Source organism: Schistocerca serialis, chromosome 3 (genome assembly GCF_023864345.2).
Source record: "Schistocerca serialis cubense isolate TAMUIC-IGC-003099 chromosome 3, iqSchSeri2.2, whole genome shotgun sequence".
Lineage (NCBI taxonomy): Eukaryota > Metazoa > Arthropoda > Insecta > Orthoptera > Acrididae > Schistocerca > Schistocerca serialis.
This window is the reverse complement of record NC_064640.1, coordinates 47,700,196-47,718,827: the sequence shown is the minus strand read 5'-3', so window position 1 is coordinate 47,718,827 and position 18,632 is coordinate 47,700,196. Positions and strand designations below refer to the sequence as shown.

The 18,632-nt window shown below is 37.8% G+C and overlaps 1 protein-coding gene across 1 annotated transcript in view; it reads left to right on the top strand.

Annotated features, from left to right (window-relative positions):
• LOC126469699 (apolipophorins) overlaps nt 1–18,632 on the top strand; it is a 738,135-nt gene that overhangs the window by 320,298 nt on the left and 399,205 nt on the right. The window contains exons 35-36 of the mRNA XM_050096873.1: nt 14,473–14,628; nt 16,704–16,951. Of these exons, the coding sequence (XP_049952830.1) occupies nt 14,473–14,628; nt 16,704–16,951 (404 nt within the window). The remainder of the gene's footprint in view (nt 1–14,472; nt 14,629–16,703; nt 16,952–18,632) is intronic.

Here is an 18,632-nt window from a genome sequence, read left to right as displayed (position 1 = left end):
AATATGCTGCACGAGTGAGTGTATTTTCAGCACAAGTTTTAAGATCATTAAGATTGTTACTGCTATGAAGAAAAGTCATATCATCTGCATACAATACAGTGGTGGATCTAATAAACGAGGGGAGGTCATTGATCATTATCAGAAAGAGGAAGGGCCCCAGTACAGATCCCTGAGGCACACCTACTTTAACATTTTCTATGTTTGACATTTCCTTACCAACACAAACTACCTGTTTACGGTTGTTGAGATAAGCTTTTTATAGTCTGAGACTGTTTCCTTTGATGCCGTAGAATTCTAGTTTCTCTAGTAGTGGCGTGTGCTCAACACAGTCGAAGGCCTTGCTTAGGTCACAGAATGAGACCTGAGCAAAGCCTTTGTTCTCAAAAACTTTGAAGATGTAACTGATTACTGTGTTGATGGCATCAATGGTCGACAGATTCTTCCTAAAGCCGTATTGTGTAGCATTAATTATTCCTAGATTCTCAAAGTGAGATGATAATTGTTGGTACATGATGCATTCTATTACCTTGGAGAATGTGGGTACTATTGAAATAGGCCTGTAACTGGATGGAGAGTTTTTATCTCCCTTTTTGTGTACTGGGACAATCCTAGACAGTTTTAACTCATCAGGAAAATATCCCTCAAGTAAGCACTTGTTTATGCAATGGGTTAAAGGGTACAGAATGCAATCACACACTTTTTTTAGCAGGTTTCATGATATGCCATATATATCTAAGCTATCAGATGATTTCAGTTGTTTTATGACCCCTTGTACATATCTAAGCAATACTTCGTAGAAGGTTAGGATGCTTGTATTTAGTGACTGTCTACCCCAATTTTGGGAGAGTAACTCGGATGGACTAATGTCTGGTTTGATAATTGTCTCTCCTATTTCTTTCACTGAATTAATAAAAAACTCATTGAGTGTTTGTGGTGCGATATTAATTTTGTCTTTTTTAGTATCTGTGGCAGCACTGTTAATTACTTTCCAAGTGGTTTTGCATTTATTGGTGGAATTATGTATGCTGTTGGCTTTGTAGGTTTTTTTTGGCTTGCAGGATGGCTTTTTTGTATTCATTCCTGCATTCCACATAGGCTGATTTGCCAGTCAGACTTAATACTATTGTATATGTTGTACAGTAACAAAACTTGTTTCTTTAGATCTGTCAGCTGTTTAGTGTACCATATACACTCCTGGAAATGGAAAAAAGAACACATTGACACCGGTGTGTCAGACCCACCATACTTGCTCCAGACACTGCGAGAGGGCTGTACAAGCAATGATCACACGCACGGCACAGCGGACACACCAGGAACCGCGGTGTTGGCTGTCGAATGGCGCTAGCTGCGCAGCATTTGTGCACCGCCGCCGTCAGTGTCAGCCAGTTTGCCGTGGCATATGGAGCTCCATCGCAGTCTTTAACACTGGTAGCATGCCGCGACAGCGTGGACGTGAACCGTATGTGCAGTTGACGGACTTTGAGTGAGGGCGTATAGTGGGCATGCGGGAGGCCGGGTGGACGTACTGCCGAATTGCTCAACACGTGGGGCGTGAGGTCTCCACAGTACATCGATGTTGTCGCCAGTGGTCGGCGGAAGGTGCACGTGCCCGTCGACCTGGGACCGGACCGCAGTGACGCACGGATGCACGCCAAGACCGTAGGATCCTACGCAGTGCCGTAGGGGACCGCACCGCCACTTCCCAGCAAATTAGGGACACTGTTGCTCCTGGGGTATCGGCGAGGACCATTCGCAACCGTCTCCATGAAGCTGGGCTACGGTCCCGCACACCGTTAGGCCGTCTTCCGCTCACGCCCCAACATCGTGCAGCCCGCCTCCAGTGGTGTCGCGACAGGCGTGAATGGAGGGACGAATGGAGACGTGTCGTCTTCAGCAATGAGAGTCGCTTCTGCCTTGGTGCCAATGATGGTCGTGTTTGGCGCCGTGCAGGTGAGCGCCACAATCAGGACTGCATACGACCGAGGCACACAGGGCCAACACCCGGCATCATTGTGTGGGGAGCGATCTCCTACACTGGCCGTACACCACTGGTGATCGTCGAGGGGACACTGAATAGTGCACGGTACATCCAAACCGTCATCGAACCCATCGTTCTACCATTCCTAGACCGGCAAGGGAACTTGCTGTTCCAACAGGACAATGCACGTCCGCATGTATCGCGTGCCACCCAACGTGCTCTAGAAGGTGTAAGTCAACTACCCTGGCCAGCAAGATCTCCGGATCTGTCCCCCATTGAGCATGTTTGGTACTGGATGAAGCGTCGTCTCACGCGGTCTGCATGTCCAGCACGAACGCTGGTCCAACTGAGGCGCCAGGTGGAAATGGCATGGCAAGCCGTTCCACAGGACTACATCCAGCATCCCTACGATCGTCTCCATGGGAGAATAGCAGCCTGCATTGCTGCGAAAGGTGGATATACACTGTACTAGTGTCGACATTGTGCATGCTCTGTTGCCCTCGTCTATGTGCCTGTGGTTCTGTCAGTGTGATCATGTAATGTATCTGACCCCAGGAATGTGTCAATAAAGTTTCCCCTTCCTGGGACAATGAATTCACGGTGTTCTTATTTCAATTTCCAGGAGTGTATTTTGTCTGTTTTGAGATCTGGATTTGTGGCTGCTGTCCATTATTTTGATTTTCTTTATGGGAATACTATAGTTAAATATGGCCAAGAATGCATTAAAAAATCTATCAAATATTATTTTGGCTGGCAGGTTATTACTTGATGTGTAATGTCCATCGACACTACAATGGCCAAACCAGTCTCTGTCAGCAAGGGAATTACGAAATGTGTTAATTTTATCCTCAGTTACAGGTCTGGTAATCACAACTGTTGGGACAGGTCTGTTTGCATTGCTCCTATTGAGAGGAATTTTACTTGCATAATTTAGAGGTACGGAGTCATGGTCAGAGAATGGGAACACTACAACTTCGCATGTTTTTTCAGTGGTCTTGAAGTTTACAAAGATGTTATCTAAACATGCTCTGTTTCTTGTGGGCCTGTTATTAACATGATGTAAATTGTATTGTCTTTTGTAAGTTTTCCAGATCTGCAACACTACCCTTACATTTAGTAACATCAAAATCAGCATTCAAATCACCTCCTATTGCAATATCATAGTGTAGACATTTAATATTACTTATTTCACTCAATAGCATGTCCATTTTTTCTAATAATATGTTAATGCTTCTCTTTGATGATCTGTACATGGATACTACTCTTAGCTTATGACTATTAATGATTATACCTGTAACTTCAAAGTGCTGTTCATCACACAATGAATTTAGGTCTAGTTTGGTTATTGTTCAACTTAGTGACTGGTTGGAATAAATTGTCACACCACCTCTAATGTGCTCTTTCCTACAATAGCTATTTACTACACTAAAATTGTCAAATTTGGCAACTGCAAGTTCATTCTCATTAGCTCAGCGTTCACTCAGACAAAAAATATCAAACTGGTTATCAAGACCAAACTCATTTATGATAAGTTCTTTATCTTTCAGTCCTTGAACGTTAAGGTAACATATTTTAAGATCCATGCTCTTATTGCTTACACGCTGAACACTATGGTGATTGGTTTTCAAACCTTTTTTAGGGCTTATCTTTTGGATTTCTGCCTCTTGTTGCCTTTTACTAAAAAACTGTTCACTTGGAGTGGTAGCACATCTACTGTTGTATGCCTACTCTTCCCTCCTTGTGATGATATTGTAGATGAGGCTGCTACTACAGGAATTGATGGAACTGCTGTTACGGTGTGTGGAGGCACTGTTGTAGCATCTGGTGACTGAGGAGGTGTCACATCATCAGATGAGTCATGTTTATTGGGTTTTCTTGGGTCCTATGATTGTAATTGAAGTCATAATGACAGCTGTGATGTATGTGAACATTATTACAGACCATCTGCATCCCTTCATGAGTGATGTCATTCCTGATAGTGATGGCATCTTCCAGTATCACAACTGTCCACGTCAGATGGCCAGAATCATGCTACAGTGGTTTGAGGAGCATGATAAGGAGCTGAAATTATTATCTTGGCCAACAAATTCCTTTGCCTGAACCTGGTAGAACATGTCTGGTACATTATCCAGCATCCCCACCATCCACACAAAAAAACTGTGTGACCTGTGTATAGAAGTCAGTGCCGCATACCAAGGACTTGTCGAACCCATATTGTGCAGAATTGCTGCTGTATTGCCTTCTGAAAGTGCACCAATATGCTATTAAGCATGTGCTAATAATGTTTTAGACCATCAGTGTATTTGTGTACCTATACTGCAGTCAGAATTCTGTGAAATTTAGATATTTGAGTAAAGTTGTAGAAAGTATTCACAATCAGCCTAAGATTTTATTCATATAGGTCAATAATTTTATGAGATTCTCTCAGAGCTCTGTATTGTGTACCTTTTTCATGTCTTCAATTTTATTTTTATTTTGGAGCATCTTCCAGTACTAAATTAAATATTTCTCAGATCCTCACAAATTGTATTACATTCTCATAGCATTATGTTTCAAAATATTTATTTGTTCCCACATTGTTCAGAGAGTATCTTTTTCCCTCTCATGCAAGTCACCATAATGGCATCAAATAGAAAGACTTGCACTAGACGGCTGAACTACCCTAGATGGGATGCCATGACCAGTAATGCCATAAGCTCAGTTCATGAATAAGGCTTAGAATCACTTACTATGGTCCAGAAAGGTGTTTATTATTCAGGTTAGTTTTATGTGCCATGGATCATTTGTATGGTTAAACATAGTTATCTAAAATGAGTCATTTTACATTCATATTACACATTCTTATGTACATATTGATGTGTGGTGACCAGTTGCAAGGTTATTGCATTTATTCCAAATATATACGTGATTGGATAATTCCTACCCCCCATCTTTTATATTTCATAAGTAGAATCCTTTCTACAAAATAGGAGGAGTTGCCAAGGAAACTTCTTCAATTTTAACTTTTCTCTCTTTCTGAGGCTTTAATTGGGTAACTGAATAAATGTTTTTGTGGTAGCATTGTGCACCCATTTTTGTGTTAAAGTCAAACTTAACATCTTAGAGTGGTTTAATGAATGTCATTTTTTTTTCAGGTGTTTTAATTATGTACAGCATTGTTCCTTTTAAACTGTAGTGGTTATTTAAAACAAACTTCATGAGGAAGTAAATATACTGTGGAGCAATACCAGTAATCAAAATGTCCAACTCCTTACACATGTCTACAGGATGACTGTGTGAGCACCACTGCGTATTTCTGAGGAATATACATTTTAATATCTTACGAACAGACATAAAATGTTTAGCTACTGCTAATAAAGTTCAGTTCAAAAGAAGCCTACAGGATTAGCTGCTACCTATGCATCTTCTGTGCAGATACGTGATCCATGTGAATAAGTGTTGCAAACTGTTTTTCTGTTCATTGATGCAGCGCACAACAGCCTAAGAATAATGATATGCATCTTAGTGTGTGTCTACATATATAATCTCATTAAAGTGTTCTTCAAAGGCTCTATCTTATTCCATAGAAAAAAGCACACAGTCTATTAACTTAAAAAAAATGTGTTCCTGAAGCTGGACCAGAGTAAGTGATGTTAAATCTTTATATAGGTTATTCTTATTTGTAGTACAGATTCCATGAACTGAGCTATTGGAATGTAGAAGAGATATTTACAACAAATTTCATTGAAGAATAAAAGTATTGGGAAGCATAGTAAATACCCACAGTTTCTTGAACATACCGGGTGATCAAAAAGTCAGTATAAATTTCATAGAAAGGGAAAGAGGGGAAATGAAAGCTTCACACACGAACATAGAAATCAAACTCAACAATGAATCTATATCTAATCCCGAAGTTGTGGTGAACTCCGTCAACAATTTCTTCATGAGCATTGCTGAAAAATTGGTCCAAAATAATCCTAACACAAATTACCAACCAGCAAATCAAAAATATCACACATGTGCAGAGTCAATTTTCATTACCAAAGTCGCTGAAAATGATGCTGCAAAAGCCCTCAGAGAGTTAAAAAATTCATATTCAGCCGGAATTGATGGTATCCCAGCAGCTGTAATCAAAAATTGTGAACACACAATTGCTAAACCATTAACTCACCTCTGTGACTGTTCTTACTAGGCAGGTATCTTCCCTGAAGCTCTGAAACTTTCTAAAGCAATTCCTGTCTTCAAAAAAGGTGATAATAAAGATATGAATAACTACAGGCCTATCTCAATCTCATCCTGCTTTTCTAAAGTTTTTGAAAAAATAATGTACAAAAAATGATGGACTTCATTGAAAAAAAAAATTTCCTAAGTTTAGCTCAACATGGGTTCAAAAGCAACAAATCTAGGTTCAAAAGCAACAAATCTACTGAAACTGCAGTATATGATTGCATAAATACACTGTTAGAACTGTTAGATAGAAAACAATGCATAACTGGCATATTTCTGGATCTGTCAAAGGCTTTGACACTGTTGACCACAAAATATTACTGGAAAAATTAGAACACTATGGTATCAGAGGAATTGCAAACAACTGGATTGCTACATTCCTAACCAATCAGATGCAGAGGGTCAGCATGAAATATACTAATAGACAAAGCAACTCAATAACCGAAATACTATCAAGTAATAAAACTGTAAAGCAAGGTGTTCTACAGGGCTCAGTATTGGGCCCCCTACTTTTCCTCCTGTATATTAATTACTTGAGCATGAATGTTGATGCACACAAAACAATAATATTTGCTGATGACACAACTGTACTCCTCAAAGGGGAGAATACAGAGGCTGTGCAAAAAGCTGTGAACCTGGCCTCTGAACAACTCAGCAACGGCATAAAATCAACAGATTAACTATCAACACCAAAAAGACAGCTTCCATAAACTTTCACACAACACAAAATGCAAATTCCTCTCAGCCATTTGTCACTGTAAATAACCAGTCAATAGATACCGATACTGTTTTCAAATTCCTGGGTCTGTGGGTTCAAGATAACCTGAAATGGAATACACATACAGGAAAAGTAAATGCCAGGATTTGTACTGGCTGTTATGCATTGAGTGTACTGAAAACATGTGCTAGCCTGAAAGCATTAACCAGTGCGTACTACATTTACATACAAGCCCACCTAAAATATAATGTTATATTCTGGGGAAATTCTCCAACTGCTCTGAGCACATTCAGAATCCAGAAGAGAGCAATGAGGATTATTACTGGGAGCAAACCCAGAGACTCCTGCAAACCCATCTTCAGAAAGTTGGAAATCCTTACACTGCCTTGCCTCTACACTCTTGAGACTCTAAAATTTTTCAGAAACCACATAGTGCCAACTGACCCCAGAGTCATAAAAAATAATGAAATACATGAACACAACACCAGGGAAAATGCAAACCTGCATGTTATACGTACAAACACTCAACTGTGTAAAAAGGGAGCTTTCCACATGGGCCTCCAACTGTTCAACAATCTTCCCACTAGTATTAAGTCCATCAAAGACAACATAAAATTTAGCAAAGCCGTGAAGTCATATTTGTTGTGTCATTGTTTTTACTCTGTAAATGAATACCTAGAACAGTAATCTTGCTGTTGGTGTTAAATTGAAAACACTGAGCAATATAATACATTAGGATACTATATGTCTATGTTAATATATGTTAACAATGTTAACTGATATTTTCCGACATCTGCAACACACTGTGTACCATCAGATCACATGGAATAAATAAATAAATAGAACCAAAAAAATACAAAAGTTCAAAAAATGTCTGACAGATGGCACTTCTTCTGATCAGAATAGCAATAATTAGCATAACAAAGTGAGACAAAGCAAAGATGATGTTCTTTACCGGAAATGCTCAGTATGTCCACCAGCATTCCTCAACAATAGCTGTAGTCAAGGAATAATGTTGTGAACAGCACTGTAAAGCATGTTCGGAGTTATTGTGAGGCATTGGTGTCGGATGTTGTCTTTCAGCATCCCTAGAGATGTCGGTCGATCACGATACACTTGCAACTTCAGGTAACCCCAAAGCCAATAATTGAACAGACTGAGGTCTGGGGACCTGGGAGGCCAAGCATAACGAAAGTGGCAGCTGAGCAAATGATCATCACCAAACGATGCGCGCAAGAGACCTTTCATGCATCTAGCAATATGGAGTGGAGCGCCATCCTGCATAAACATCGTACATTGCAGCAGGTGTTTATCAGCCAGGCTGGGGATGATGCGATTCTGTAACATATCGGCGTACCTCTCACCCATCACAGTAGCAGCTACAAAACCAGAATCACGCATTTCCTCGAAGAAAAAAGGCCTGATAATGGTAGGTGTGGTAAATCCAACCCATACCACATCTTTCTTGTCATGCAATGGAGTTTCCACGACAGTCCTAGGATTTTTGGTAGCCCAAATTCTGCAGTTGTGGGCGTTGACAGACCCTCGGAGCGTGAAATGAGCTTCATCGGTCCACAACACATTACTCAACCAATCATTATCTTGCGCCATCTTTTGAAAAACCCACACCGCAAATGCTCTCCGCTTCACTAAATCGCCAGGTAACAGTTCATGATGCTGATGGATTTTGTACGGATAGCATCAGAGGGTACGCCTAAGAGCCAACCAAACAGTAGTGTATGGAATGCCAATGCGACGTGCGACTGCTTGAGCGCTGACTTCCCCATGCATAGAAAAACCCGCTACAGTCTCCATTTCTTCCTGAACTGCCTCAGCAGCATACGCCTTGTGCTCGGTCGGCCACTATAGGGTCTATCATCTAAATAACCCATGGCTTTGAACTTCAAAATCATTCTCGCCACAGCTGCATTTGTCAGCAGACCTTTACCCATTCGAATCCCCTTTCTATGGTGATAGGATCATAACACTGAACTAGCACATTCCCCAATCTGAAAATATAGCTTCACTAAAAGCGCCTTTTCAGGTAATGTCAACATGCTGCAACTGCTGGCGCATCTGATTCTATCTCTCTCTATTGCAGCTCCTTTTATACATGATTGTCATGCGCAGTCACTGTTGTTTTGCTGTCCAGCGCCATCTGTCAGACATTTTGTGAACTTTTTCCCCCCCTAATAAAACCCCATGTCATTCCAAGCATGTGTTTCAATTTTTACTTCTCTATCTACATTATTCCATGGTTTATTAAGTTTTCAAATTTATACTGACTTTTGATCACCCGGTATATCTGCAGGACCTTCTTGAGTTCAGTTGAACTTACTATCAAACTTTGGTACCAAGAACTTCAACTGCGTTGACCTCTTCTATGTTCTTTGTCATCATATCTCATTTACGTACTGGAAGGATAACTCTTGCAAGTTCTGAACTGCTTATAATGTGTCTTTTTGAAGGTTAGTGACAAAGAATTGGCTAGGAACCATTTATTAATGTCCCCAAGAATTTCATTAATTGCTGTTTCTAAAATAATACTTAGACATGTGTGGAACTTGAACCAGTAATAACAAGGTAAACACCACAAACCACTGCCATATCATCAGGAGAAGAGATCCCACAAACATCCACCATACTGTACCAAATGTAAATAAACACATAAATCAAGCCATTGATACATGCTGTAAGGATTTCCAGACGGTCAATATTGCAAGCCGAATTTCATCATCCATCATCCTGACAATATGAAGAGAACATACATTGCTGATCACTGTAAAGATGACATACTGAGCTGCAAACAGGCACAATGAAAAGACAGTGCCACATTTAGGTTTTGGCCAAATCCTTCTTCATAAAAGGAAACACACACAAATTCATTCACATAAGCAAGCACACCTCAAGCCCACATGACTGCCATCTCTGGCAGTTCAGACCGGAATGCCAGAGATGGTGGTCATGTGTGTGTGAGGTTTCCTTGCCTGTGTGAATGAATGTGTGTCTGTTTCCTTTTCTGAAGAAGGTTTTGGCCAAAATCTAAATGCATAACTGTCTCTTTATTGTGCCTGTCTGCAACTCAATGAGTCATCTTTATAGCAACCTGTCTTTTCCTTATATTGCCGATATTCCAACCTAGAGTTTGCATTGTTTGGTTTTTTGCCCACCATGTTGATACCACTTGGATTACCATATGTCCAATGGAACATCTTCCCAAATGAGACAGCATATCTTGTATGATCTGTATATAAGCATATCTCTTACTCTCATTAAAATTACTTTGTGATCGACAGATTGTAGTAAGGGGAGGGGGGAAAGGACAGTGTTGTCAGCATGCATCCATCTATGCTTCACTAGACGCTGCAAATACCTACAGAAAAGGAACACAGAGATCATGGCACTGGAGAAAGAACTACAATTGGATGGTGGCTGGTCCCTACCACCCAACTTGCTGAAAGTAATTTAAATTGATGTACAGGCTCATCAACTAAACAGTGACCAGTGATGCTTCCAGAGTGGATATTTAATTAATAACCAGCATCTAATATTAATATTGGTCTATCCATAGTTTATAAAAAATGCTTCATCTGTGAATAATATACTGCAATCACTGCTGACCATTAATTTTCCAACACCATGAAAGCCTTATACAACACTCAAATTGTCGTGAAGCATACTTCAGACTTGGATACACAAATGATAAACATTTCAGAGCAATGCACATTCCATATGTAAGGAAACACAATGCAGCAGGTTTCTCAATCATAAATTGTATTTGGGTGTTGGTTGTTTGTGAGACTGTCACATGCAGAAAGAGAAACATCTAGCTGCAAATGTTGGAATTTGACAGCAGGATCATGGCATTGTGGATTATTATTACACAATATCACAATATTGCTGCTCATTTCTGGTGCATCCCATGACTGTCATACTTAATGCCAGGCAGTATCTCAACAACCCCACATTATTACCACTCAAGAGCATAGTCACATTGTTCATTCAGATGTGCAGGACCATACAGCTGTGTCCTGTAACATGATTCAGAAAATGTGCTGGCTTGCAGCAAGACAAGTATCAACACAGACAGTGTGACAGTGTCCAGAGCACTATGAACTGTCAGTGTAGAGACCACTGTTGGAGCTTCTATTTAGACTGAATGGGTCAACAGTCATGTGACCAGTGATAGCACTGACACAGCATTCACATGTTGATGTTGCAGAAGAATTCCAGTTCTGTGTACATTACAGAAACATGAGTCCTGGTTCTGCCTACACTATTACATTTGATATATCCAGATGTTGATGCTTCAAAGAGAACAAAAGTTGCCAAATTGCATTTGTTATCATCATACTGGGCCAGCATCTTGTGTGATGGTATGGAGTACCACAAAGTTCATAGCATGATCACTTTTGGTTCACAATTTGACAGAAACTGTTGTATTTCTCATATGTTAAGGCTAAGGCTAAGGCTGATGACTGTGCACCAACTTTGATGTCCCTATGACATTAGCTTTCTGTCTGTTAGACCACATGTTTCTCATCCTCACCTGAACTACCTAAATACAGAGGTTGTTCAACTCCTGCCCATGACTACACATTCTTTGCATGTCTCACCAACTGGAAACATCTGGTCATAGGTTGTTGAAAGACTGGCACTCCACCACTTTTCAACTATGACGTAGAGTTGAAGCATCATGGAATGATTTAACTATATCTGTCAACTGAGCTCATGTGACTCAATACTCGCCTCAGGTAGAGCCATTGGTGCTGCCTTGGATGGCTGCTCTTTGTACTAAATTTCATTTTACACATTTACAGACTGTTTATTTATTTACTTAATTTATAATGTTAACAAGAACAGATTGTAAGGGCTCCTTTAACATTTTGATGAAATTCACCATAAATTCAAACTGTATCCATATTTTTGATTGTTGTATACACTGTAAAATTCTTAATAGTTCACAGGCCAGTTATCTGATAGCTATAATAGCAGAGCACAGACTGATTGGTTCCAAATGCACAGATAAATACATAAATCATACCTGAGTTATGTGTTTTTCTACATGTGGTTCAGTAGGGCAGACACTCTTCAGACCTTTTTTTCCTGACAACAAGACAGTGGTTTGTGGCACTGTTATCATGTTACTGCTTGATCACATTACACACATGTTATGTCATAGAAGTTTGCTTTGAAGGCTCTTTTCGAGGGTCTCTTTGAAGGCCATCTCAAATGTCCCAGAGAAATGTATAGTTCAGCAATAAAACAAACGTGCAGTTAATGCTTAATTAGACAGCTAAAAACACTAAAAATTTCTTGTATACTTCAGGAAATTTGCGTCATTGGTCCCTATAACTTAGTGGGGTCCACACACTGGTATGTTTTCCTGTTCTTTATACATTTGATGTGCCCTGTCTTAGCTGCATCACCATGTATACAGGTAAATATTCACTTACCTATTATAATTGAGCAAAGATATTTGTATGTACAGAGGCTTTTGTATCAGTCAGTACTGTTATGGAGATGTTGTTTGAATTGGATATGTACTGAATCACATGCACCAAACTACTGAAAGTCCAAGAAAACAGAGAAAATGTCCTTTTAGATAACAAGAACATTTTAATGACTACAATTGTAGTGTGCCTATTGTTTATTTTAATAGGGGTTAACTGAAACCCTCATGAATAATGAGGAGTCCCAGATCCACAACTCCTGTGGATATATTTAACTTGTGGTTGTTTGCTGCAGAGTGCTGGTTCTCAGCTTTATCTGAGTGTCTGACGTGATCTTTGAACTTTATAAGTAATAAATGGACACACTGATTAATTTTGGTTTATTACTTTTCTGTTCATAAACAACATCACATCAGTGCACTGAATGATTAGTGAGTCAGTACTGCCACTTTCATCCTAGACAAAAATAGAACATTGCTTCTTGTAAATATACACACATCTGTTAAGGCTCCTATCACAACAACCACTCACCCAAGTGCTGTAGCCAGAAAGATGTCCATTCAGTTGAGGCTGCCACTTTTATGTTGTGGTCTAATGACATAATTCCCATATCATCAGACAAGCCCTACATTTGAATTACAATATGTCTAATGATTCAAATTAAATATTGTGTAAATTTAAACTATGTTGGTGGCTAATCACATTGGGAATCCTTCATAAGTTGCCAGTACGATTGCATGCAGAGTGTGTTTTCAGTGTTTTTATTGAACCAGGGTGAAAGGTTTGGAAAAGGTTAAAAATATACAGAACAAAAATTACCAGAAAAGTCTTAAAATAAAAATATAAAAATGCTATCAAAGTATATCCCAGATTACTCTGTTTGACCAGAGGATTACAAAAACATAATTGGTTTTTATGTAGGCAAAGTATTATGAAAATTATTGATATGTCTTTATTGATGTTTTAATCAATTAATAGTAAAACATTATCTTTTAAGTAAAAGTAGCTGTCACACACGAGGATTGGAATGCATCAGTTGTTATGTCAGTGTGTATAAGAGGGGGTTCTGACTCTCAATACATTGTAGTAAAGTTGGGGATAATTTTTAAAATACAGATCAAATGCAAAAACTTGAAACACGCGAAGAGAGCTGATAAAGTAAATATGGGTAAGAATATTGATATGTAAAGAGTTGGATAATTTCAAGCAATTTTGTGTGTTGGCCATAAGTGTCTGTTATGTTATATCAGAACCAACTTTTGTTACTGGTACATAGAATCTAGGTTATGATGAACAAAGCAGTTTCCCTCTGAAGCAGCACTTTGGAATAGACTGAATGATTACATTCAATCTCAGATCTATAAAGGTGTGGTGAGTTGATTAGAATTATATAACACAGTTAGAACACTCGCCCAAGTAGCTTACATAAACAAGAGTGGGTACAGATTTGAAATATTTGTTCTGATTTAGTGGTTGTTTTCCATTCCAAAGAGACCACTTCATGGATTTATCTGAATAATTACATAAAATTATATTAAAAGTGAAACTTCACTATTTACTGGATTCTATCTCAGTCAACTTGTAACCCCTTGTCACATTTTCCAATTCTCTTATTTCCTCTTTACATATAAGAGAAGAAATTACTGTTTTGAGAGACTCAAATTTAACTAATTTCTAATCAGATTTTGCTGCTTGTAACTTTTTTATTATATTTTTACATTTTTAACATCTGCTCTCTGTGTCTGAAAATAATATTTTATGTGTTCTGATTTTCCTTTTGATTAATTTTCCATGATTTATGGAGCATTAACTTTCAATTTTTTTGTAGCCATCAATTACAAGAAATGCCTCAATGAAAAAGCTTTTCTACCCAAACTGAATTTATGATGCTGATCTGTAGTTATGAACAGTGAGATCTATAGTCAGTGTTCTTCATCTCTTGCTTGTGATATTTGTGTATTTAATCCCATTTGTGTCACAAAATTAAAAGTAAAAGTAAAAGTAATGTGTATAAATGTATTAAGAAGTGTATTCTTTTGCAGAAATTATGTCATTATCACTCAATTAAAGACATTAATATCAATTTTTATGCCTTGATAAAACTTTCTTTGTTTTAGATAAATGGCGAATACACTGAAATCTCTGGTGGTATGAACCTGAATTCCTCAATTTTGAGTATACCTACATTTAATGTTATAATTACAAGAAACTTCAGCAAAGCAGGGAATATGATAGGAATGTCATTATACCGTCTGGGAAAACCACTTCAGACAGTAAGTAAACAACTTTTAATAGGAGAAAATATTATTGACTCTATAACATATAGATGTTGTTCCTTATAGAAGCTATGTTTAGGGTTGGTTGCCAACACAATAATGAAATGAGTTGGCATGGTAGAGGTATGCTGTGTTCTAGAGTCTAACCTTGTATAAGTTCCAGGGAACACATTAAGGCAAGTGGTACTGCTTATCATTCTGTTCTCTAATGAAAGATTTTCTCTTTTTATGATAACAACAGGTGACATGACAGAAGTAGAAATTACATAAACATCAAAAGCTCTATGTACAGTATGCTTTGGCAAGATTCGTAGTTTTGTACTATGTTTGAAGGTGTTTTTATTAATTTTTTGAAAAATATGAGTACCATGTAAAAGTTCAATGCAACTGCATCACAATACTTCCCATGAAAAAAATTATGGACTCTTATAATCTAAAGAGAAACATTGTCAGGGGATAGCAATCGCAAAATGACATGTTCTCTACTCGCATACGTTTGGAAGCCATGGACAGCTAGTGAGCAGCTTGGCTGTGTTTCTCCATTTTGCATACCATTATATGCTGACTGAACCTAATATTGATTTTCTACACTTATTGAGCTAGTGCAGTTTCTAAAAAATTAAACTGAACTCCCGCACACAATGCGTGAAGGCCCAATGGTGCCACCCAGCTGCTGTGTCATCCTCAGCCCACAAACAATACTGGATGCAGATATGGAGGAGCATGTGGTCCACACACCTGTCTCCCAGCCATATGTCAATTTACAAGACCAGAACCACTACTTCTCTATCAAGTAACTCCTCAATTTGCCTCTCAAGGGCTGAGTGCACCTTGCTTGCCAACAGTGCTTGGCAGACAGGATGGTTACCCATCCAAGTGCTAGCCCTGCCCGACCACTCTTAAGTTTGGTTATCTCACGGGAACTGGTGTTACCACTGCGGCAAGGCTACTGGCAAGGGCAGTTTCTGTTATGTGCTAAATAACTATGCTATCACTTCTGTCATTGCTGTAGGGAGAAGTGTTTAAAAAACCTAATATATGTGTTTAATTTACATGTTTCATTCTTGTTGGTATGATGGCAAAAACAAATATTGAAGAGTTATTCAAGCATTTTCATTGACATCTAAATAAAGATGTACACAACTGAAAATTAATTCTGAGTCTCTTCCTACCACAAGTGTACCATTTATCAGTATAAATGTAATTGTGTGTTAATTCCATTTCTGCACGTCCTCTCAGTCACTTAAGTACTGATTATAAACTTTGTGGGAATGTACACAACAGCAAATGAAGTGTCAGTATTCTGCTGTCACGAGAGTATGATATATCAATACTCAGGCACATTAGTGCTGATCAGTTAGGTAGTTGGTTGGTTTGTTTGGGAGAGGGGACCAAACAGCAAGGTCATTGGTCCCTCAGATAGGTGGCAGGCATTTTAATTATGCTTGTTAGATTTTTGGATTTCAGTGCTTGCAGAAGCCATTGAGACCATTGTTACTCTCAGTTTTTTGACAGCATTTCTGTGCTCTGTGCAAAGTGTTTCACAAACAACACACTTGCTACCTTTTGCAGAAAGTAGTTATGCATCACTTTATCTTCAATCCATATGACATTTCCCAATGTGTTATAATATTAAGTGAGAGTTGTTAATATCAAGTGAACTACTGAGAGTGTCTCTGCACAAAACAGTAATTTACAGTTTTAATATATTTAAACCTTAGATGACAAAATTTATTAAAATGTTTCAGACATCAAACAACGGGCTAGAGTCAATTTGTAAAGTAATTCAGCTACTGCTATGACATTACAGTCATAATGAAAACTTGTTAACTTGTTTTCCCAAAGTGTACATTACCAAGTCTTCCTCTGGTGACACTGATGTCCTTGTTTGCTTGTATTCACTCTGAAAATCATAATTGGTCCTCAGCACTTAGGCCATCTAATAGCAAAAGAAATTTATTTTTATTGCTCAGAGAATGTCAGTGGCACCAGTGCATTGTACAAAATACAGTTTTAGTATTATAAGAAGCAAACTGAAAATGATGTTTACTAAAAATATAATTTTCTTTCAGTACAAAACAGAATGTCAGTGGCTTGTTTTAAATGATACAAGTATTAAAGCATCCCTGAAATTGCTTACTCCTATGGAAAAATTACAGTCATTAGAATCACAGTGGCTGGTGGCCTCTAATTTTGATGAAAACTTTTGTAGTCTAAACTTTTTGATCAAACATAATGTGGAAAATGAAATAAAATTTTATGCTATGATGACAGAAGATCACTTGTCAGCAGAACTGAATACACCATCAAAGAATTTAAGGTTTGTGTAGTTACAATAGTATGAATTACTAAATAACCTTATCATTAGTTTAATTCGTTTGTATTATTATTATAAAATGTTGGTACTTGTATTGCAGTGCCATCTGAAATAAGCTGTGAAATTCCTTGCAGTATTATCTGATATAGTGATTCTTATGAGGCATAGTTAACGTTACATCTCTAGTTCTTTATAATTCTCAGGCCAGAAAAATGTATTATACTCGAGGTGACAAGAAATTCATTTCACTGTAGATTTGGCTACATTTTCTCTTCTACATAACATGCAGTTACTGATTAGCTACTTTCTTTTAAGGAACTGGGTAATCTGACATTTCATCTACCCATGATGGCTGTCACTCCTACAGAGAAGTTAATATGTTGAAAAATTGTGTCTATATTTGAATTGTAATTTGTTCCATAAATACATAGGAGATAAAATTGTATATCTTGTAGTTATTATGATTGGCTATGTTAATTTACCTGTAAGCAGTAATGAATTGTGTTAGTTTGACTGCCTCTTATAGTTCAATAGATGTGAAATAAATTATTGCTGCTATTACAGTTAAATGGACAAATGGAGGCTTTGCTACATCTGAAAAAATCATCCCATTGCAATAGTTCGCAGAGTGTAGATGTAGGTTTTAATCACATTTAGTTCCACAGAAACTTTTATCTATATGGCCAATGTGTATTCTAATCACTGAGCAAAGTTAGCTTAGTGATACATTCATTTTGAACTATTAATACTGTAAGTATGATACGAAAATGATCTCTAAATTTTGTCTATGTCATGCTCACATCAACCTCCTGAAACTGAAGGAACATCATTTTTTTCAAATTTAATCTATGCCAGAAAAAGTATATAAACTACAAATGAATGGTGAGCTCACATTCTGCATATGGATTTAAATCTATAGATACACAAATTACAGATTAAGAAAATTTTCAATGTAAGTGTCCGTGAAGTGAAGTATTTTGCCCAATACTGCTTTTAATTTACATCAATTATTTATTGTAACTTTTTATGTAAGGAGAAATTGTTTAGTTTGTTAATGGCAATAAAAATCACTGCTGAATCTGCCATTTTTCATTCAGCCAATACCAAATATTGATATTTTTGAAATTTAATTTCTTTACATCTCTTCCATTAATTTTTAACAGGCTTTATAGTACTATCAGTCCCATGCTTCAACACCTCATTCTCTTTATTAATCTGCTTTTCGGTACAGATTTTATTGTGAATACAAATGAATGCTCATTCAGAAAAATCCTTGCAGTTCCATGCTCATTCAGAAAAATCCTCAAACTACCTGTTTTTTCCCTTCTACAAAGGATATCTTCATCGTCATATCATTCTGAGGAAAAGTGCCTGAATAATTCACCAATTTTGAAAGGTACTTCAGTGATATGGTATATTACCAAAATAAGGCAGTATTAATACATTTACAGTAGGCTGCTATTTAAATTTGCGAAAATTTATACTCTAAGGCTTGTTACATTTCTATGTACAGCCTACACTGTCTTTGATTATGAAGGTCCATGGGCAGAAGTGTAACAGCTAACTGCAGCATTCAACACTATTGGCAATACAAAATATGTGGAGAGTTCCAATTAAGATATTTAAAACAATACAAATAAAACAGTGAAACTGAGTCAGCAAAAATGATTGCTTTTCTACTACT